At 40.7% G+C, this 22,619-nt stretch overlaps 1 protein-coding gene across 1 annotated transcript in view; it reads left to right on the plus strand.

Annotated features, from left to right (window-relative positions):
- The window catches only part of SMIM7 (small integral membrane protein 7), a 41,460-nt gene that overhangs the window by 13,549 nt on the left and 5,292 nt on the right, over nucleotides 1-22,619 (plus strand). Inside the window, exons 2-4 of the mRNA XM_089667644.1 lie at nucleotides 2,086-2,127; nucleotides 11,370-11,422; nucleotides 22,388-22,478. Coding sequence (XP_089523770.1) covers nucleotides 2,086-2,127; nucleotides 11,370-11,422; nucleotides 22,388-22,478 — 186 coding nt within the window. The remainder of the gene's footprint in view (nucleotides 1-2,085; nucleotides 2,128-11,369; nucleotides 11,423-22,387; nucleotides 22,479-22,619) is intronic.

Here is a 22,619-nt window from a genome sequence, read left to right on the forward strand (position 1 = left end):
TTGGCTGAGTCCTTGCCATTTTGGCTATTCTTCTATCTATTGGAATGGTAGTTTTTCGCTTTCTTCCACATCTTTCAGGTTTTGGTTGCCATTTTAAAGCATTTGTGATCATTTTAGCTGAGGAGCCTATCATTTTCTGCACTTCTTTATATGTTTTCCCCTCTCCAATCAACTTTTTAATCAAGGTACGCTGTTCTTCTGAACAATGTCTGGAACAACCCATTTTCCTCAGAATTTCAGAGAGAAATGCACTGTAACCAGCATGTACAACATTTGCTGCCTTCCTTCCTTAAATAAGGGCAATAACTGCCACCTGTTTTTCAAAGAATGAATGACCTCACTAATAGAACTCCACACTGCTATTATTTTGAACATGCCCCTTTCAATTAGTGATTCAATTACACAGAATCGGCAGCATGCATGTCATGACTGTTGGGTCTGTTGGATTTCTATTACTCTGCTACACCCGCTAGTAAATTATTTGCCATGTAAAAATATCATTTCTACCAAAAACAGTGATTGATCAGGTTAGTGATGTCTGACTGCTATTATTTTGAACACAACTGTAATTTAAAAAAGTTGGTGCTGCACCCTGGTGATCTTTGATCCCTTCAATATTGTCCATGTAGATCTCCATCTCTCAAAGGTTGCCTGCCTCTGCCTTAGAGAGAGCAGTGGTTAAGTGACATTCAACCAGGGTTAGGCTGAGTTCCCAGTCTTGGGCATGGATGAATGGTTCAGCAGCAGATGAAAACATGCTTCAGACCTTGGCACAGTGTTAGGTATTGGTTGTTCACGTGTTACCTCAGTGTGGATGACATAGGGTGGAGGCCTGATTTTGTTTGTCATCAGGAAATCAGGGCTGCAGACCCAGTAAGGGCAGAAACTTTCAATTGTCTTTATTAATTAGCATCATTGTGCTTTTTGTATGACCCTTCTCTCATCTGGGGAAAACCTAAACTTTTGTGGCATTTTGGCCTTTTTTCAGTCTTTGTTCCAAAAATTTTAGAGTTGTCTCCAGAACAAGAGTTGAGGGGAAATCTTCTAACAGGGACACTTGTTCAAGGGACAACTGTCTAAGAGGGGGATTGCCATCACTGTGGAAGATTTCCACTAACTTCTTGTTGCGTTTCTTGAGACAGGAAGTGAACGGAAATATCCCCAATGGTACATAGACAGAAAAGATGAAAAAAACCTGTCAAGGGGTTTAACCCTTTCCCCCTTCCCTACTCTATCAAACTAGAAAAGGCTATACATACACTTTAATTTAAAGGAATTTACAAAAGGAGGAGTTAGGACTTTTCATACTTTTCTGGCTGCATTCTAGTTTCAGGTCATTGACTCATTTGTAAGTTTCTGGTGCCTCCACCTTTCTAAAAAGTCATAAAGGGCACAACGGACATTTCTGCCCTCAGTTTCTGTTAAGGTTATAAAATTAACTACTGCTGGGTGACGTAGAAAGACAGACATTGTAAGAAACAATATATATTGATGAGGAGAATCCCTTCAGGAGGGCAATGAAAAGGAATATGTAGGCTGATTCTGAGCCTGCCTTCTGAAAATACTAGCTATTTGGTTACTATACTGATTCCCTTTAGCCTTAACACTTTTGCAGATCAAAGATTCTGACTAGACATGCTTTGTGGCCTGTTGAATAAATGCACAATTGTATTTTGTTTTGTGTATGGGCAGCAGGAGCAGTCACTTACTTTGGGATATCATGGAGGAGTAATGAAGACTATTACCCATAAGGGTAAATCCAGTTCATTAAACACTTTAATAAATTAGAACAATAAAAAAAAAGCTCAAAAAGTAGCCTATATCCATGCACTAAATGTGAAATAAATTCTATCAATCATATAAATCAAACCGTGACTGGAGATGCTATTTTAAATAAAATACAATAAAAAAAAAATACATTAGTGTAATAACACCATAAACAGCGCTGTTTATGGTGTTATTACTTTAATAAATTAGTCCTCCTTTCACATACTGATGCTTATACTATGCATTTAGATGTCCTATTTCTTTAAGCTTGTGTGATCCTGTTTTATTTATTGCTGTTTTTTATTGCTTTGATTGCAGGACATTGCTTGTCAATGCAGGAGCTGTGTTGAACTTCAAACTGTAAGTTTATTTTTCTGTTCTTTTCTTTCAATGCAATTGTTTGTTTAGTTTAGATATTCTCAGCAAGTGGTTGTAAAGGCTCAAGATTGTTTACCTTTATGCATTCAGAACCACATCTTTCCATGAACTTGTGATTGATAAGTAATGCTACAAAAATTATTTACAGTACAAACTAATGGCAACTGCCCCAATCTATAACTGGCCTTTGCAGGAAGGGGTTTAGTTTGCAAATGTGTGCAAACTAAACCCCTGTTTTTAACACAAACTGTTAGAACAATTAGGTTGGTTGCAGGCTGGTCGGTAAGTTGAGCTGGGAATTTTTCTTTTTGTTGTTTTACAAAAAATATTTAGGCATTGTCTGTTGTTGTGATTGATTCTGTACTACTGTGCTGTCCAACAGCTGTACATAATTTATGAAGTTTGACTTATTGCCTTGCGTTCTTCATTCATTTGAATGACTATCTTTACATTCTGTGATTTAGCAAAGGGGCACACTAACGCATAGAGAAATTAGTGCTCGTTTACACTTTGTACTGTAAAGGCAGCAGACAGAGATGTACACAAGCGTTGGCTGTGATGCTCTGCTTTGGGGTATAGTAAAAATGACTCTCCCTGATTGACCGGCACCAATGTCCGCTGAACACAACCAATTTAACTGAGCAGGGCAATGCCACACCCACCTAGCAGCTGCGTGCAATGCAGGGCAGTGTGTGCTTTTAGGGGTTAAAACAGGCAGTGAGGAGGTGACATATCACCTCCTCACTGCCTGTCAAATGCCCTCTGAAAGCGATTGTAAAGTAAACTGGATTTCCAGGTTCAGAAAACCAGTGCAGACTCATCTCATGCTTATGTGCATGTGCATTGTGCCATTCATACTTCCAGGCAAAAGAACTATACCATACATACTGCGACAGTTCATCACATGCACATGTATATAGCAATTGGCATGCACACTTGGCACCCAGCGGCCTATTTAAACTGATGTGTCACTGAGAGAAGTTGCTGAATGATCTTCAGCTTGTTCCCTTGTTTCCTGAGATCTGATTGTTGCATATGCCTACCTGTGTATGTACCTGGCTTTCCCCTGGACTTCAGCTCTGCTTTCTGCCTCAACTCTGCTCATCTGGTTACTTTTTAACCTCAACCTGAATACTGGACCTGTTTATGCTTTCTGATTCTGTATTGCTTTGTAATACAGTTATCCAATTGAACTGATAACCAGGAGCCAGAGCTTGACGCCTTATGTCAATACCTTGATGAGAACTTGGAAAGGGGTTCATTCATCCATCCACATCCCCTGCTGGGGCTGGCATATGATTTGTACAAAATAAATGTCCAAAACAGGTTCCCCCTGTCCCTTGTTCCAAAACTCGTTCAGCGGTTCACAACAGCAAATGTTTTTATTTATAAAACTTGACTTGCAAGGAGCATATAACCTGATAGGGGATTCAGGAATAGGAAAACAGCTTGTTGTACCCGCTTTGAGCGTTTTGAATGTTTATTGATGCCTTTTGGACTGTGCAATGCCCCCGCTATCTTTCAGCATTTCTTTAGGGACATTCTTGATCTCTTCATGATTGTCTGCTGTGATGATATTCATTCATCTTTTCTCCGTTCTCTTCATCCATGGAAGAACAACAAGTGCTAGTTAGGTTTTCAGCTGTCTCTGGAAACACCAGCTGTATGCTAAAGCTGAAAAATTAGTTTGAGAAAGAGACAGTCCAGTTCTTGGGTTTGATTATCCCGAACTCGGGTATCTCAATGGATCCCCAGAAGGTTTTTGTCATTCTCAAGTGGCCTTTTCCAGCAGTTCAGAAGGGTGTCCAGAGATTCGTTGACATTGCCAATTTTAACCGCAAATATATCAAGAACTTTTAATCCATCATCAGCCCCACTTGCCCATCTCACTAAACAAAATATTAAAAATTTAAGGTTCTCTTCACATCAGCACAGATTCTGTGACATCCTGATCTCACACTACCTTTCACTCTTGAAGTGGATGCTTCAGAAAATGCAGTTGGCCTGCAATCGAATGCTCCTGTTCTCTCTCCCCCTTGTTTTATTTTAATTAAGTGGTCTTGCATGGCAAGACCACTTACTGTTATCTCACATATATATTCTTATTATTATAGCCAAATTTACCACCCTAACTCCTCCCACAGTTTTTACACTACATAGGCAGTAATATACCGAAACGTGCAGTTCCCGATTGGTGTGCTATTAGGGCAGAGAAGTTCTTTGTGGAACGTTTCGCCGAATGGTTCATGAAATACCGGTGTTTTTGTGGTGAAATTGGTCCTATAGGAATGAATGGCGGAATGTTCAAAACTAGAGTGGGAGCTGACAAAAGCTAGAGTGTGAGCTGAAAAATCAGGACATGATTTCTAAACTGCCATCACTCCCTCATTTTCGAGCCAACCTACACAAATCTTATATCAAAACGTTCAGCTATCCCTGCTGCCACTAAAAATGTCCACGGCTAAGCCATAGTCCTGATAGTTTTCACAATATGACCATTTGTTTGCAACTCACGCCGCCCATTGACATTCATTGAAACTGCACTCTAGCCACCTCAAATTTGAAGGGCAATTTCTAAACTGCGACTGTGCCTTCATTTTTAATATTTCAGAGACATACTATGCATCAAAATGTAGGTCTGGGTCTTGTGATTCCCACAATATAAAGCTTTTCGCTGTAGGATTTATAGTTTTTAAAACGACGACCATTTGAAGATGCCAGTGAAGTGAGCAATTTGGAGCAGTTTGTTTTTAACCGCTCTTCTCTGCCCTATTTGAAATCTAATTTTGAATTTGTGACAGTTTGGCCGGCTTCTGGTTAAAGGTTTGGAAATAAGTTTTCTACAGTAGAGAGTATTTGAGGTGATAATGCTGCTAATGTTTTTATAAATGTATGTTTTAATGTAACTGTGAAGCACTTTGGGCAACAACATTGCAATTAAATGTGCTGTTGAAATGCATTTCTCACTCTATCAAGCTTGCCATGTGCACTTTTTAAATTTGATCAATCCATTGGTTAGTGTAATGTTTACTATCTTTACTCACTTCAAACACTCCACACAGTTACTCTGCCCACTCCATAAAGTTACTCTGCCCAGTCCAACCTTTTCACAGTTACTCCAGCCACTCCAACCACACAACAGTTACTCAAGCCACTCCACCCAGTTACTCCGCCCACTCCAGTTGTAGACAACTGGTGGAGGCAAGAACACTTCACACAGTTTCCCCAGAAATTGTAGCTTTTCTAGTTGTACTTTACTGTGCGTTCCATTTTTGTTAACATGTAAACGCTAATAAAAATGATTGAACCAGAAAATGCAATTGGTGCCATTCTATCACAACACCACAGTGCCAAGTCACTGCTACACCCGTTGGCCTTTTTCTCAAAGAAACTCAGTTCTTTGGAAAGGAATTATGATATTATAGATCTTGAGTTGCTTGCCATCAGGTCCTTAGAGGAATGGCATCACCTGCTTGAGGGTGCTAGTCATCTTATTCTGACTTTCAGAGATTGCAAGAGCCTGGAGTACCTCCATATAGCCAAGTGGCTGAAACCCTGCCAGGCCATATGGGCCGCCTTCTTCTCAGGATTTTCACTTTCACATGGACCAGACTTAAAGAATGGTAAACCCGATGTGCTGTCATGCATGATCCTAGATGAAATGGAGTCAACTCAGCCTGATATCATTATGCTTCCACAAAATTTCCTGCTGCTTCAAGAAGACTTCGTTTCACCACTCAAGCAAGCTTTGCGGGAATGGGTCTGATTGTTTCTACATGAGCAAAGCGTTTTTGTGCACTCAAGCTTACACATCAGGTAATCTTGAATCTGTGTCATGACCACCCCTTGGCTGGGCATTTTGGAGTACAGAAGACCTTGGAACGTTTACATTGGTCCTTTTCGTTGCCTAGCCTGAAGGCCGATTGTCAGGACTTTATATAGGCCTGTGAAATATGTACCTGAAACAAAAGTGACAACACGAAAGCCTGGGGCATATTAAGGCCTTTGCCCATTTCTAGGAAGCCTTGGGAAACTATTAACGTGAACTTTATCATTGAACTCCAACCATCTAAAAATTTCCAAATCATTTTTGTGATAATCCGATAGGTTATCCAGGATGGCTTACTTTGTGCCAATGGTTGGCGCACCATTTGCGGTAGAGACTACACAGGTATTTATCAAAGAAGTAGTAAAACTGCATGGGGTTTTTTGGAGCATATTCTCTCATCAAGGGGTTCAGTTTACATAGAAATTCTGGAAAGAACTTTGTACGTCACTTAAGATTGAGACCTGGTTACCATGCAAGGTAACTGGACTTCACTCCTTCCTCTATTGGAGTTCGTTTACCATGATTTATTTACCCTTCTTTTTTACCTGACATAATCTCTGCTTTACCAGTAGTCCAGAAGAGAGTGGAATTCCTGAAAGCAAACAATAAAATTCTACAGAAAGCTATCTCTAAGGCCCAACAAGACGACAAAAAATGATTTGATAAAAAGAGAAGGGGTGACCTGGACTTCAAACCAGGTGACGGGGTTTGGCTATCAACCACCAATTTGAAACTGGCTTGCCTTTCCAAGAAACTGGGTCCCAAGTACATTGGTACATTTGGTCCAACAACTCAATATTTAATAAAGCAGAAGGGTTATGATCCAAAAGAAAACTCATGGGAACCGAAAAAGAACGTTCACACCCCAAGACTGGTGAAAAAGTTTTTTCAAACTCACCCTGGGCAGATGTCCCACATTGGCATCAGGAGGCTGCCGGTTAGGGGGGACAATGTAAGGTAAACAGGATTCCACAGTTCATAAAACCAGTGCAGATTAAGGGTGATTTGCGTAAGCATACTAGATGTACTATGACGGTTCGCTGTGAATGCAGCAGCTGGCATGCACACTTGGTGTCCAACCACCTACTTAAACTGATGTATCGCTTAGAGAAGCTGCTGAATGATCTTCAGCTTGTTCCTGTGTTTCCTGAGACCTGATCTGTTGAATTTGCCTACCTTGTATGACCCTGCTTTCCCCTGGACTTTGCCTCTGCTTTCTGCCTCAACTCTGCTAATCTGCTTACCTTTTACCTTAGCCTAATTACTGAACTTGTCGCTGCATTCTAATTCCTGGACTTACTCTGTCTGTGGATTCAGTCCCATGCTGCCCAGCTGGTATTGACTTCGGCCTGCTCTCCAGTTTCCTCTACTATCCTCTGCTCTGGTGCCAAGCTGTTTCTGTGTCCTGAGGACTGTAGCTTCCAGGTCTACCCACCTGCAGTCGGATACTGTTAACCAACGAATATGGCACTCGTGCCACTCCCTGTCTCCACACTCTGTCTCCACCTTCAGGAGTGTTGGGCATTAGGTGCAAGAGAAGCCTCCACCACGTTCTAATCTCCATAAGGTATGTGATAGTACCATTCAGTCATGACTCGGACTGGAGGGGGGACTTCTCCCTTGGGGGCACTATGCTAAAAGATCGCATCACCACCAAAAAGCATATCTAAACAAGTCGTAAAATTTGACCTGAACTCAAAGTGAAGATTTACAATGTTATCAGCAACATCTAGAAATGGTATGCGTGCCTTAGCATTACCCTTTTTTTGTCTGCAATTCCTCCAACAAAACAGTGCGCTTCTAGGTTTGTTAGTGTGCTTAGGTCTCCATAGCAGTCTCCTCATAGCTGTATATCAGCTGCTTAAAATTTTAAGGCACTGCCTGCTAATTTTGGGAGATTTTATGTCAATACTGTTAGCCTTGCTGGTACCTCTGACATGAAGCAAAGCCTTGCCTTTACCAAGATGGCACCCTCCACGCAGACACAGTGCAGAACAAGGCATGGTAAGTGCATAAGGAGGAAAGATCAGTTGCAGGGAGACCACAGGCAATACTGGTGACTAGTCCATCACCTTCAAACCTGCCTTTTCTTGGACACTGCTTCCAGAGTTTTTTTCAGCGTTGTGCTGCAGCCGCGCTTTGTTTATGTGTTGTAGAGCAGGCTTCGGGCTCTGTAATAGTAGTGAATCTGCCCAATCACATATATAAGTGAAAGAAACAAAATTTCTCAGGCAGGTAAAGGGCAAATGAATCCTGCACTGTAGAAGTGTAAAGGCTGCCATAGCTGGCTTTTAGAAATTCTAATTTGCTGGCTGTTACAGATCTACTGTTGTGCTGTCTGAGTCTCTGACTACTTGCTCACTTGTGAATGGAGCCCTTTGCGAGTAGCTGTGGGAGACTGGGAAATTCTCTGAAATCAGGCGGGAAGCCCCTTTAAAAAAGCAATGGATGAACTGACTGCTTCCGCAGCTATTTGCAGCCGATCACATGTGTTTATTAATATTATTATTATACATAAAATATAGTGCCAAGAGTTTGCGCAGCGCTTTGAAAAATAAAGGTAGACAGTACAGTTACCATACAATCCAAGAGGAATCAGAGGACCCCACTTGTTAGAGTTTACAATCTAAGAGGGAGGGTATGTAATGGCTCATGCAGTGATCAGCTGAAAATGATCAGCCCTTTATGCAGACAACCTGTGGATGGAGGCAGACTATCTCTTGGACTCTCCATGCCCAAATTTCTTATGCTTTATTTTAAGTACTGAAAACACACTTAAAAGAGAAGTACAGCCAAAGCTCTTTTGGCTGTACTTCTCCTTTGGATAACAGGAGTGCAGTTTATTCTGCACTCCTATGACCCATTTTCAGCTGACAGCAGGCTGAAGCCTGGTGTCAGCTGATCTCATTCAGCTGGTGCAGGCTGGGGAAAGATCCCTACTTTAAAGTCATGATCCACCCCAGAGTCTGGAGCTGCACCTGTCTCTGTCTCCCAGCGAGCTACTTAGAGCCTGAGCCAGCCACTCCCGCCCCCTCCACAGCCCAGCACTCCAGTGAGCACGCGCGGGGTATGTATGTATGTACAGTCCACAAGCCGACAGCTTTCTAATGAAAGCAATCTGATTATCACTTTCTTTGACCCCAGAATACAGGGCATCCAGAAAGTATTCACAGCGCTTAACTTTTGCCACATTTTGTTATATAACAGCCTTATTCCAAAATTGATTAAATTCATTTTTTTCCTCAACATTCTACAAACAATACCCCATAATGAAAATGTGAAAGAAGTTAGTTTTGAAATCTTTGCAATTTATGAAAAAAAAAAACACATGTACACAAGTATTCACAGCCTTTGCCATGACACTCATAATTGAGCTCTGGTGCATCCTGTTCCCACTGGTCATCTTGGAGAAGTTTCCACAACTTGATTGGAGTCCACCTGTGGGAAATTCAGTTGATTGGACATGATTAGGAAAGGCATAAACCTGTCTATATAAAGGTCCCACAGTTAACATTGCATGTCAGAGCACAAACCAAGCCATAAAGTCCACGGAATTGTCCATTGACCTCTGAGACAGGATTGTATCAAGGCACAGATCTGGGGAAGGGATGCAATGAGCACAGTGGCCTCCATCATCCATAAATGGAAGAAGTTTGGAACCACCAAGAATCTTCCTAGAGCGGGCCACCCAGCCAAAATGAGCGATCGAGGGAGAAAACTCTGGTCTGATGAAACAAAGATTGAACTCTTTGGCCTGACTGTCAAGCGTCATGTCTGGAGGAAACCAGGCACCACTCACCACCTGGCCAATACCATCCCTACAGTGAAGCATGGTGGTGGCAGCATCATGCTGTGGGGATGTTTTTCAGCGGCAGGAACTGGGAGACTAGTCAGGATGGAAGGAAAGATGAATGTAGCAATGTACAGAGACATCCTTGATGAAAACCTGTTCCAGAGCGCTCTAGACCTTAGACTGGGGCGACCGTTCATCTTTCAACAGGACAACAATTCTAAGCACACAGCCCACATAACAAAGGAGTGGCTACGGGCCAACTCTGTGAATGTCTTGGAGTGGCCCAACCAGAGCCCAGACTTGAACCCGATTGAACATCTCTAGAGAGATCTGAAAATGGCTGTGCACAGAGACTCTTCATCCAACCTGCTGGAGCTTGAGAGGTACTGCAAAGAAGAATGGGAGAAATTGCTCAAAAATAGGTGTGCCAAGCTTGTAGCATCATACTCAAAACAACTTGAGGCTGTAATTGGTGCTAAAGGTGCTTCACCAAAGTATTGAGCAAAGGCTGTGAATACTTATGTACATGTGGCTTTTTTAATTTTTTTATTTTTAATAAGTTGCAAAGATTTCAAAACAAACTTCTTTCATGTTGTCATTATGGGGTATTGTTTGTAGAATGTTGAGGAAAAAAATTAATTTAATCCATTTTTGAATAGGGCTGTAACATAACAAAATGTGGCAAACGTTAAGCGCTGTGAATACTTTCTGGATGCACTGTATGCCGTTGTCTCATTTTAAAAGAACCTGTGTTAAAAATATTATATCACATAGGGGACTTTTAGTCCTCAATGTTATATAAATAAAATTGTATTGAAAGTAAAAAAAAAAAAAGTCGTCATATAATAGTTACACCCAAGCACTGTGTTTGTGTGCCCTAAAATTAACTTTAGTGCATTTTTTAACTGAATTTTTTGCACTTGATAAACCATTGCATAAATATTTCTGTGACATAAAGAATTGGAATTCCTATCAATTTATTTTACAGGGTCTCTGCTTTCAGAAAATTCATATTTTTGAGGGTTTTATTAATCTTCAAACCTTCAGTCAAAACTTTTTTTTTTTTTTTTTTTTTGGCCATATGTATCCCATTATTGAGATTTCACTTCCTGCCCCATAGCCAGAGTGTCCTCATTGGAAAATTTCCCCTTTATTCCTGTTCTGATTCACTTTTCACTCAATTATCTCGCTCCACAACTAAAAAACAATAAAATATCTGTATCTGCATATCTGTAAGGCTCACTCAACACTAAAAAGTTATCTGCATTCGGATCACTTTTCAGAGACATTTCACTGTCAGAGAGGAGGCGATGTGACTCCTCCTCACTGTCTATTTGAACTCCATAATTTCCACACCAACTTTCCACAACTGCTTGTATAGCCACCAAAACTTGTGTTCATTAGCACTTCTGTGCTAAAATTGTGTGATTTAAGCATAATATAGAAAAAGAACATTTGATGTGTAAGATGAGCTTTTCATTTTTTGTGTTCAACTGAACACTTTTATTTTCCTTGATATCTCTGATGTACTTTTGAATGTTTGTTTGCGAAGTGTAAAGTCAAAAATCACAACTATTCCTTCACCACTGTTTACATTTACAGGAAGAAAAAGGAATCCCAAGGATTTGGTGATGACCCTGCAATGGCAACCACAGGTAAAGTCCACATCTCAGCATAGATAAAATAAGACTTGTAAATCCAAAGTAAATCTGTGATTCTTCAATATAGGAGTCTGCTGAAAAACATGGTTCTGGATCTCCATTGGGAGGTGGACCATGTGACAACAACCATATCTCTGTTGGTGGTGGTGGTTGTTGATGATAATGATAGTAGTATTGTTGTTGTTATTTCTGTATTTTGGTAGCCCTTGCTTAGTAAGCAATGTAGATTTCAGCTGATTTAAGGGTTCCCCCATTTTCTGACTTAAAATAAAGCTAAAGGCTCCAGTATGACAGTCTAAACTAATTCTACAATGGGAGTCCTAAATTTTGTAACTATGTGATACGTACACCTTTTTTAAAGCAAACCAAAATTTTCCTTTTACCTTCTCTTACCTTACCTGATTGGGCCAAATCCTCCTTCATTTTGTGTCTTTCACACCCCCACCATACACTGCAGCTCACAGTTGGAGGGTTTCAGTAACAAAACTGTCAGTCTAGAAAGCAATGGGCAGAACTAGTTGTGTTCAGGTGCTGAATGACAAGCTACAAGATTGTGAACTAGTGGTGAAAATGCTGGTAGCCATCCACACTGCAACAGCATTCATCCCAATGCAGTCCAACCATGCACAGTCTGCATAAGTGGCATTTTTGCTGTGAATTTAAGTGGAATGCAGGAAGTTGCATTAGGTGGCCTTTACTGGCGAGGTCCTCAGGTACTTTTAGGAAGTTACAGGGGCCTAAAAGAAACCAGTAAGATGCACGTGTATGTATGTATATACACACACACACACATGTGTGTGTGTGTGTGTGTGTGTATATATGTGTGTGTGTGTGTATATATATATATATATAATATATAGTATTTCACATAATTGAGTACACCTCTCACATTTTTGTAAATATTTTATTCTATCTTTTCATGTGACAACACTGAAGAAATGACACTTTGCTACAATGTAAAGTAGTGAGTGTACAGCTTGTATAACAGTGTAAATTTGCTGTTCCCTCAAAATAACTCAACACACAGCCATTAATGTCTAAACCGCTGGCAACCGCTGAAAAGAGGGCACCCGTGCTGGGCTCCGCCCACATGTCTGCGTCGTCCATTCACAGAATTCTGTGAATGAATCAACTATGAGTACTGTAGCTTGTAGTTGAACTACAGCGGTGCTGTGGTGTTCATTGTAGTTCATTGATTCTGTCTGTTGGTGTGAAACTGCCTTGCCTGTACGATGTACGAACAGACAGATCACATTGACAGTCTGCAGAGCCTGGCACTGTACCCATGATCTGCTGATCGGAAAGTGTATTTCTTATAAAATTTCGCAAATAAATAATCTTCATAAATGTTGGCCAAAATGTATTCAGTTATCTTTTTAGTAAAAACAAATATCCCAAATTAATTTATAACCAAAAATTATTATTTTTCCAAAAAATTTTTTACATTTTTATTTTTTATATTATTTGTGGTTTTTTTTTTTGTTTTTTTTTCTTACATACCGTCACCCTAGCAGTACAGTGTCACCATAGTGACACTGTACTACTTGTGGAGGGTGATGAAGATTTTTTTTTTTTTTTTTACACTGATTGCTTTTACACCCATAAAGGCTGTAAAAGCAATAATTTCTCCTTCTGTCTGGCTGCATTCTTGCAGCCATTAAGAAATACTGTGCGAGCTGTGATTGGTCACAGCTTGTCACATGGTACAAGGCTGTTGTGAATAGCCTTGTACCATGTGACCTCTGTGATCATTCACAGATTTCACACGTAGTAAGCAATGATGTCAGAAGTGACATTTTGCTTACTACTCTGCATGTGATCACTGATTGATAGATGCTGCATTGAAGGCAAAGGCTGGTCACACCAAATATTCATTTGATTTGCGTTTCTCTCCTGTTCATTTACTTTCCATTTTGATATTTGATCAAAATGCCACCGGTAAAACCATTCCTGTTTTAGGAGTCGTCTCATTGTTCCCCTTCTAGTGCACCTGTTGTTAATTTCATTAACACCAAAGTAGCTGAAACTGATTAACAACCCCCTCTGCTACATAACTGACCAAATCAATATCTCAGGCGTTGAATTGACTTGATGCTATACTCTGATTAAAAAGTGTTCCTCCCATTTTTGTGAGCAGTGTATTAACACTTCTGTTTCTGAAAGCTTTCTTAATTTAAAACATTTTTTCACACCTGCCTAAAAGTTTTGCACACTACTGTATATGTGCAAAAGGGGTATTTAAGTGGTGACAGGTTTGCTTGGAAGTTGGAGATTGTGTTCTTAGCCAGTTTTAGCAAGCTGTTGCACATTATTTATCAGTATGAAAGCAGTTTTTCTATGCAGTATTAGGTAGATGTTCAGCAGATAACATTTAAGCATACTTAAGATAATCCTATTGGCAAAATATCCCTTGGGTACTAATGTGAAGGCCCAGACTTTAGAGGGAATGTATGATCTTTTTTAAAGTCTTTTAGATATAAAGGCGATTGTGACCATATTTGTATGCATATATGTGTGTGTATTTGTGTATTTACTGTACGTGTGTGTTTGTAATCTAATTATATATGTGTGTAATATATATAATATGTTATCAAGTGATGCACCTCTGGTTAGATTCGGAATGATGGTGGCTGTTTTTGAGTTTCTGCAGTTGTGTAGAGCTACTGTATATTAAGGTAGCAATGGACATATGCTGTAATGAATGTGGATACTTTTCAAAGGTACACGTGTGTCTTGTCAGTGCAGTAGCGTGTTCCTTTGCTTTTTTTCTTTTTGAAGCAACAAGTAAGCAAAGATGTGTACTATTTATTTTAATACCAGTTATAAGCTACCTGCTGACCTCTGCATTGCATTTTCTGAAAGATATTTTATTTGTTTCTATAAGTTGGAGAAAGAGATGTGTAAAGTGTTTTATAAATTTAGCTTTAAAACTTAAAGAACAATTCTAGTCACAAATGTTAGTTTCCCATGCAGTGGGGCTGTGATCACACTGCATTATTATTATTATTATACAGGATTTCTATAGCGCCAACAGTTTGCTCAGCTCTTTACAATATAACGGGAGACAATACAGCAACAATACAGTTCAATACAAGAGGGTTAGGAGGGCCTGATCCTGGGAGCTTACAATCTAATATTATTATTATACAGGATTTATATAGCACCAACAGTTTGCTCAGCGCTTTACAATATAACGAGAGACATTACAGCAACAATACAGTTCAATACAAGAGGGATAGGAGGGCCTGATCCTGGGAGCTTACAATCTAAGATTATTATTATACAGGATTTATATAACACCAACAGTTTGCTCAGCACTTTACAATATAACGGGAGACAATACAGCAACAATACAGTTCAATACAAGAGGGTTAGGAGGGCCCTGATCCTTGGAGCTTGCAATCTAAGAGAGTATAGAGTGTATATTATTATTATTATACAGGATTTATATAGCGCCAACAGTTTGCTCAGCACTTTACAATATAACAGGAGACAATACAGCAACAATACAGTTCAATAGAAGAGGGATAGGAGGGCCCTGCTCCTACACTGCATGGATGAAATGCTCATTCTTGTCTAGGGGTTCGGAAAGCAGAGATATACTTACCTAATCCACTGATTCTCCAAGTGCAAGATCGGTCCCTGCAGCTGCTGCCCCCTTTCCCCACTAGCAGTCTTGTGAGTGGGCTGTTCCTGACATCATCACTCCCATAGAACGGCTCCAGACATGAGTATAGCAGGAAAAGTCTACTGATGGACATGGGGGAGCACAATTTTTTTGGAAGATCAGAAGATGGGGTAAGTATAGCTTTTTCCTGAGCCCTTGGACAAAACGAGCACTTAACCCATGCAGTGCGGGCACATTCCCACTGCATGGGAAAATAAAAAATTGGACTGGAGTTCTCTTTTAACTCTAAGCATGCTGTATATTAAAAATAAAAAAAGAAAAGAAGCTTAAATTAATAAAGCTTTGTATTTATTTAACCGCTTCCCGTCTGCCCTATACCAGGAAAACATTCGCGGCCGCGGCTGTCAATCACCGGGTCCCACCTAGTAATTACTCGCTGGCGCCCGGTGATTTCTGAAGATCTTCGATGGTGAGGAGGACTGTTTTGTTTACTAACAGTTCTCCTCCCTGTCAGCTTGGGCACACTGCTCTGGATGGCAGCCATCCAGAGCAGTGTGATTACAGTGAAGCACACAGACGCAGCCCCCTAGTAAAACACTCCCAGCACACAGTTAACCCTTTGATTGCCCCTCATGTTGACCCCTTCCTGCCTAGTGCCATTAGTACAGTGTCAGTGCTTTTTTTTTTTTTTTTTTTAAAGCACTGATCACTGTATTGGTGTCACTGGGGATGTCGGTGACACCAAGTCAGTTCCCCCCAGTATCAGAATGTCTGCCGCAGTCCCACTATAAGTTGCTGATCGCTGCCGTTGCTAGTAAAAATAAAAATTTCCAGTATTGATATATATATTGCCATTTGTAAACGCTATACCTTTCACGGAAACCACAGATTTTTTTTTCCTATCAAAGACATGTCGCAGAATACATTTTGGTGTAAATTTATGATGAAATTTGATGTTTTAATTTTTTTTACTGGACATGTTTAACCACTTGCCTACTGAGCACTTATATTCCCTTCCTTACCAGGCCAATTTTCAGCTTTCAACGCTCTCGCACTTTGACAATTGTGCGGTCATGCAACATTGTACCCATATGACATTTTTTATTTTTTTTTCTCTAATAAATAGAGCTTTCTTTTGGTGGTATTTACTTGCTGCTGGGTGATTTACTTTTTGTGCTATAAACAAAAAAAGAGCAAAAATTTAGAAAAAAAAAAAGTTTCTTTGTTTCTATTATAAAATTTTGCAAACAGGTAAATTTTCTAAATGTGTATGAAATATGTACAGCACAATGGATCTCCTATACATCAAATATTGCAGTTAGCATGTAATGTTTTCCCACATATAAACCATAAATCAAAAAAATGCAGCGCAGTACTATATACTCAAATAAAGTGCTAAATAAATCAATGTACATATGTGAATACAGTTGTGCTTTGTGACAATAATATGTGCTACATCAAATAAATATCAACACATATATGTAAATAAACTGCATATACCAGTGCTAAATAATAATGTGTCCAAATACCAAATGAATCATATACATGGTGAACTGTCCCTTTAACCACTTGCCTACCAGGCACTTATACCCCCTTCCTTACCAGGCCAATTTTCAGCTTTCAGCGCTGCCGCACTTTGATTGACAATTGCGCGGTCATGCAACATTGTACCCATATGAAATTTTGATCATTTTTTTCTCACAAATAGAGCTTTCTTTTGGTGGTATTTAATCGCCACTGGGCGCTTTACTTTTTGCGCTATAAATGAAAAAAAGTGCAAAAAATTTGAAAAAAAAAAAAAAGTTTATTTGTTTCTTTTATAAAATTTTTCAAACAGGTATTTTTTCTCCTTCACTGATTTGCGTTGATGAGGCGGCACTGATGGGCACTGATAGGCGGCACTGATGGGCACTGATAGGCAGCACTAAAGGGCACTGATAGGCAGTACTAATGAGGTGGCACGGATAGGCGGCACTGATAGACAGCACTAATTAGGGGTCACGGATAGGCGGCACTGATATGCAGCACTGATAGGCGGCACTGATAGGTGACACTGATGATGGGTACTGATAGACGGCACTGACTGGCATCACTTCTGGGCACTGACTGGTGGCACTGACTGGCACAACCCCTGGGCACTGACTGGTGGCACTGACTGGCAGCACTGGTGGGTGGCACTGGTGGGTGGCACTGGTGGACAGCACTGGTGGGTGGGCACAGGTGGGTGGCACTGGTGGGCACAGGTGGGTGGCACTGGTGGGCACAGGTGGGTGGGCACAGGTGGGTGGCACTGCTTGGCACATGTAGGTGGCACTTCTGGGCACAGGTAGGTGGCACTGCAGAGTGGCACAGGTGGGGGCACTGCTGGGCACAGGTGGGGGCACTGCTGGGAATGGGTGGGCGGGGCTAGTGGGCGCACTGCTGATCGGAACTTGCGGGGGTCACTGCTGGGCACCGATCATCAGGGCACTGATCATCAGTGCCCTGATGATCGGTGCCGATCCCCGCTCTGACAACTGCCGGTTCTCGGCAGTACTTTCCTCACGATCTGACAGCGTGAGGAAAGTGCAGCCGAGAACCGGCACTTGCATTTTCCTGTGATCAGCGTGTCATTGGACACCGCTGATCACGTGGTAAAAGGCCGGTGGGATCGGCCTTTCACCACATCTCGTGATCAGCTGTGTCCGTAGGACACAGCGATCACGGAGATCGCCGGGTGCGCGCCCCCTGGGGCGCGCAGGAGAAGCGCGTTCTGGGAGGACGTCATATGACGTCCACTCAGAACTGGCCGGCCGCGGTGAAGCCGTCTTTCGGCTATGCGCGGTCGGCAAGTGGTTAATACTCCAAAATCTTCACATGTGCTTATGCGATATGCCTCCTATGCATCATATACCATCAAGCAAGTGTCCCAATGTTATGGTATGAAATTGCTGGTGAACTGCCCCTTTAAGACCGCTGTACTCCAAGTGAATTTGTGTGATCACTCTACTACTACTACTACTACTACTACTACTACTACTACCGCTACCGCCACCGCCACCACCTCGTTAGTGCTTATCCACCTCTGACACACTATTGCGCTCACCTTCTGGTTTGACCTGAATACTCAGGTCAAACTGCGCCTTTAACTCGGGAGGGTATGCTGGTACAAAAGCTATCCACCTCCTTCAGGACATCTAAGCTCCAAAACGCTCCGCAGATAAATGAAAAAAAAAAAAGCTCCATATAGTGAAGTACAGCCAAAATGTATTAAAATGCACTCACATTTGTAAGTGTCCACCTGGGACACTACAGGATTAAGGACTCTTTATACAGTGTATTTCATGAATGGAATAACTTGGATCCCTTATTCAAAATGGAGGTACGTACACTTCTGGTTAAGGCTTGATGTCATCAGCCTAAACCGGAAGTGTACGTACCGCAAGTGGGCGGCACTGCTGGGCACTGATCATCAGTGCCCTGATGATCGGCGCTGATCCCTGCTCTGACAACTGCTGGTTCTCTGCAGTACTTTCCTCACGCTCTGACAGCGTAAGGAAAATGCAGCCGAGAACCGGCAATTGCATTTCCGGGTGATCAGCGTGTCATTGGACAAGGCTGATCACGTGGTAAAAGGCCGCTGTGATTGGCCTTTTACCACATCACGTGATCAGCTGTGTCTGTAGGCAACTAGTTAATAGTCAAAAATATTGTTTTTTTTTCTCTCAAAATTGGCGGGTTTTTTTTAATAGCGCAAAAACTAACGCAGAGGCGATGAAATACCACCGAAAGAAAGCTCAATCCGTGGGGGAAAAAACGTAAATAAAATTTGGGTGCAGTGTTGCATGACTACACAATTGTCAGTTAAAGTAATGCAGCGCCGTAACGCAAAAATTGGCCTGGTCAGGAAGGGGGGGTAAATCCTCAGGAGGACAAGTGGTTAAACAAAGTGTGATGTATTTTAAATGTAAATAGTATACATACTTACTCTGACTAGAAGAGGGAGTAGCAATTCTGAGGCCTTTTGGATGTACTGCATTTATATATGCTGTCAAGAGAAGAGAGCAAAGAGATGACCTCATCAGTCTTGCTGCTCCTTCATCCTGCAATTACAGGCACATGGCAGAGAAATTACTCAGCTGTGTTGCTTAACTGCAGCAGAAAAATATACAAGCCGGCAGACTAGCTGTGCTGTATGTTAGGCTGTGTCAATCTCAGTATGCCATCGACAAATATAATCCTTTGGTAGGTGAGATGGCACCCATATTCTGTATGTACTTCAGCAATGTATTTAGTGCTTTTCTGGATTGAAAATATGAAATGTATTGAGCTATAGCTTAGAATGATAAATGAAAACCAAAGTACACCAAATTAAAAAATTAATTGAAGCACTAGTATTGATAGTGAAAACCTTGAAATCAGTTAAATTTACTTTAATGTGATCTGGTAAGGATAGTATTCTTTCAGCTGCCACTGCTAACTTGTTTTTAAGGGCTTATGTACACGGGACGTTTGGAAAACTCTTCTGAATGATGGAAACTGACTGCTGGAAAACGTAGGTTAAAAAGACCAGTTTAGCTGCGTTTGCATACCACGTTTATGTGCGTTTGCATTTAAAGTGTTTTTAAAAGATAACCTCAGGAGACCAAATGCCCACAATGCACTGAAAAATAGTAAATAATTAACTATTTCAGACATTTTGAGAGGAATAGAGAGAGCAGAAGCAGAGAGAGCAGTATGTGTTGAAATGACCTGTCTTTTCAGGTTGTATTCACTATGGATCCCATCATGAGCATAATGCAGCATGTTCTACCATTTTTTCCTTCACGAGAAACCTGCAACTGACTGCACTGGTGTAGTAGGTCCATTTGAATACATAGAAATCGCTTTGCATGCATTTCTGATGATGAAAAAGGCTCTGGACAGCATCTGGACACGGAACAGTTAAAAACTGCTTCTAAATGCAAACGCTTTTAAACGTGGTTAACTGCGTTTACACGCATTTACGAACATTTGGCGTTTGAAATGACTGTAAACGACTATGTGTACATGGACACAGGAAAACAGGGAGAGTTCAGGGACCGCTGAAAAAAAAAACGCTCAACGGCTCCTGAAGTTTAGGAGCTGCATTTGACATGAGCCCTAAAAGAGCAGGCTTCTGACGTAGCAAGTTCATCTTGGTTTACAGTGTGTGCTTGTACCAGGGCAGCTACTAAAGGAAGGACGATAGCCTTGCATCCTGCAATGGCAACTTTCATGTTTGACTTACAGTTTCTCTTTAAGTTGTTTGTGCACAGATCATACAAACTCCATCAGGTAACACAAAGCCTCTTCATTCTACCTCTTTTAAAGATCACTTTGTCAAATAGCATCATTTGCTAATGCCGGTGAATAATTGTCTACCTACAGGATTTTTGGAGAGCAATTTATTCCTTGTAATATGTAACATTAAATGAAAAAAAAATCTATATGCTTTGTGATCTTTCTGTTTAGTCTTCTTTTTTACACAGAGTAACAGAGTTTAAAGTATTTGTGGTACAGGACAAGGGTTGTGCAAATACAAGGTTTAATTATCACAATCCTTCATGACTGTATGTTTGTTTGTTTTCTCTGTGTTGCCAAAAATTTGCATGAGAAATGCCCTTATCTTTTAAGCAAGCCACACCATCCATGTGCTGCACATTCTTCCTGTTTCTAGGAATAACATCGATGTTGTATAGAGTAGCAAAAATCCCTCCAGAGCAGCTACTCCAAAAATGTTTATCATTATTAATATACAGGATTTCTATAGCGCCAACAGTTTGCTCAGCACTTTACAATATAAAGGGAGACAATACAGCAACAATACAGTTCAATACAAGAGGGGTAGGAGGGCCCTGCTCCTTGGAGCTTACAATCTAACATTATTATTATACAGGATTTATATAGCGCCAACAGTTTGCTCAGCACTTTACAATATAACGGGAGACAATACAGCAACGATACAGTTCAATACAAGAGGGTTAGGAGGGCCCTGATCCTGGGAGCTTACAATCTAAGATATTATAGAGTGTATATTATTATTATTATACAGGATTTCTATAGCGCCAACAGTTTGCTCAGCGCTTTACAATATAATGGGAGACAATACAGCAACAATACAGTTCAATACAAGAGGGATAGGAGGACCCTGCTCCTTGGAGCTTACAATCTAAGATTATTATTATACAGGATTTCTATAGCGCCAACAGTTTGCTCAGCGCTTTACAATATAACGGGAGACAATACAGCAACAATACAGTTCAATACAAGAGGGAAAGGAGGGCCCTGCTCCTTGGAGCTTACAATCTAGGAGATATTATCATAAAATATTAGTGGTTGATTCTCTATTGGCTATTCAGATTTCCATATTGCTACTATTCTTGCTGTGTTTTTTGACAGATGTGCTGCGTTAGGGCCAATTAACACTGACTTACGCTGAAATGTATAGAAAATGGATGTACATTTCCAGCTATTTTAGTCGCTCGTTGACATACATTTTGACGTCCATTGACATGCATTTTAGCGTGTGTTAAAGTGTACTGCATTTTCACAGGATATCCTGTTCATTATGTTGACATCCATTTACATAAGCTTACATCTGTTGTGTTGTGCTAAAATACATACATGTTGCATCTTAGCACAGCGCAGGTCAATGCAGCGTTCTGGTGTGAACAGGACACATTGGAAATTGTTTTTCAGATGTCCTTCCATTGATCTGCATTTTACAGCTGTGCTAAAATGCAGATCAACGCACTGGTGTGAATTGGCCCTAAGGCCTCATTCACAGATTTTCTGCACGGGCACAAAGAAAATAATTGTGTTCTATGTGGCCTGTTCATACCACAACATTGGTATCGTGCAGATTTTTTTTGTGTAGGAATCTGCAATATGTATGCAGTTTTGTGTGCAGAAAAAAAAAACCTCACAACATCAAGTGGTGTTATGGTGTGAACAGGACTCCTATAAACAATTGTTTTCTTCCTGTGCTTGTAGAGACCTACCTTAAAAAAACGAACAAACCACGTAGCGTAAACAACTTCAAAGTATTCTCTGCAAGTCAAATCTGCAACATTTGTACATCAATTTTTCTGCACATATGGTGTGAGACCTTAGTAGCCATTTTATTGGCCTGTCTACCCAAAGTGATATTCAAGTTATGAAGAATTGTTGGCAGGTAAATTGTTCCAGTGGGTTCCTAAGGATGAGCTGTATTCTAACACCCTCCCTATCTCCCAAATCCTTTTCCACCCCAAGGTAGGGCAATCAATGTTTGCTCTGCATATTGCTTTTCCTCATCTAGAGGCATATTCTATTTCTTCCATTTATTTCAGGAGACAACATTCGTGAATTCCTGCTCAGCCTCCGATACTTCCGGATCTTCATTGCGTTGTGGAACGTTTTTATGATGTTTTGTATGATTGTGTAAGTGTACACTGATTTTATTTTATCGATTTAGGGTCTGTCTAACTACTGCAGCAACTGGAATTTTTTGTAAATGTATTGTATGCAAGAATGAAGACTTACCTAAGTTGGGTGAATATAAACTTCTAGAAACTATATGAT

Source organism: Staurois parvus, unplaced genomic scaffold (assembly GCF_062004578.1).
Source record: "Staurois parvus isolate SC_StPar_1 unplaced genomic scaffold, SC_StPar_1.0 ptg000053l, whole genome shotgun sequence".
In the NCBI taxonomy this organism is placed as follows: Eukaryota; Metazoa; Chordata; class Amphibia; order Anura; family Ranidae; genus Staurois; species Staurois parvus.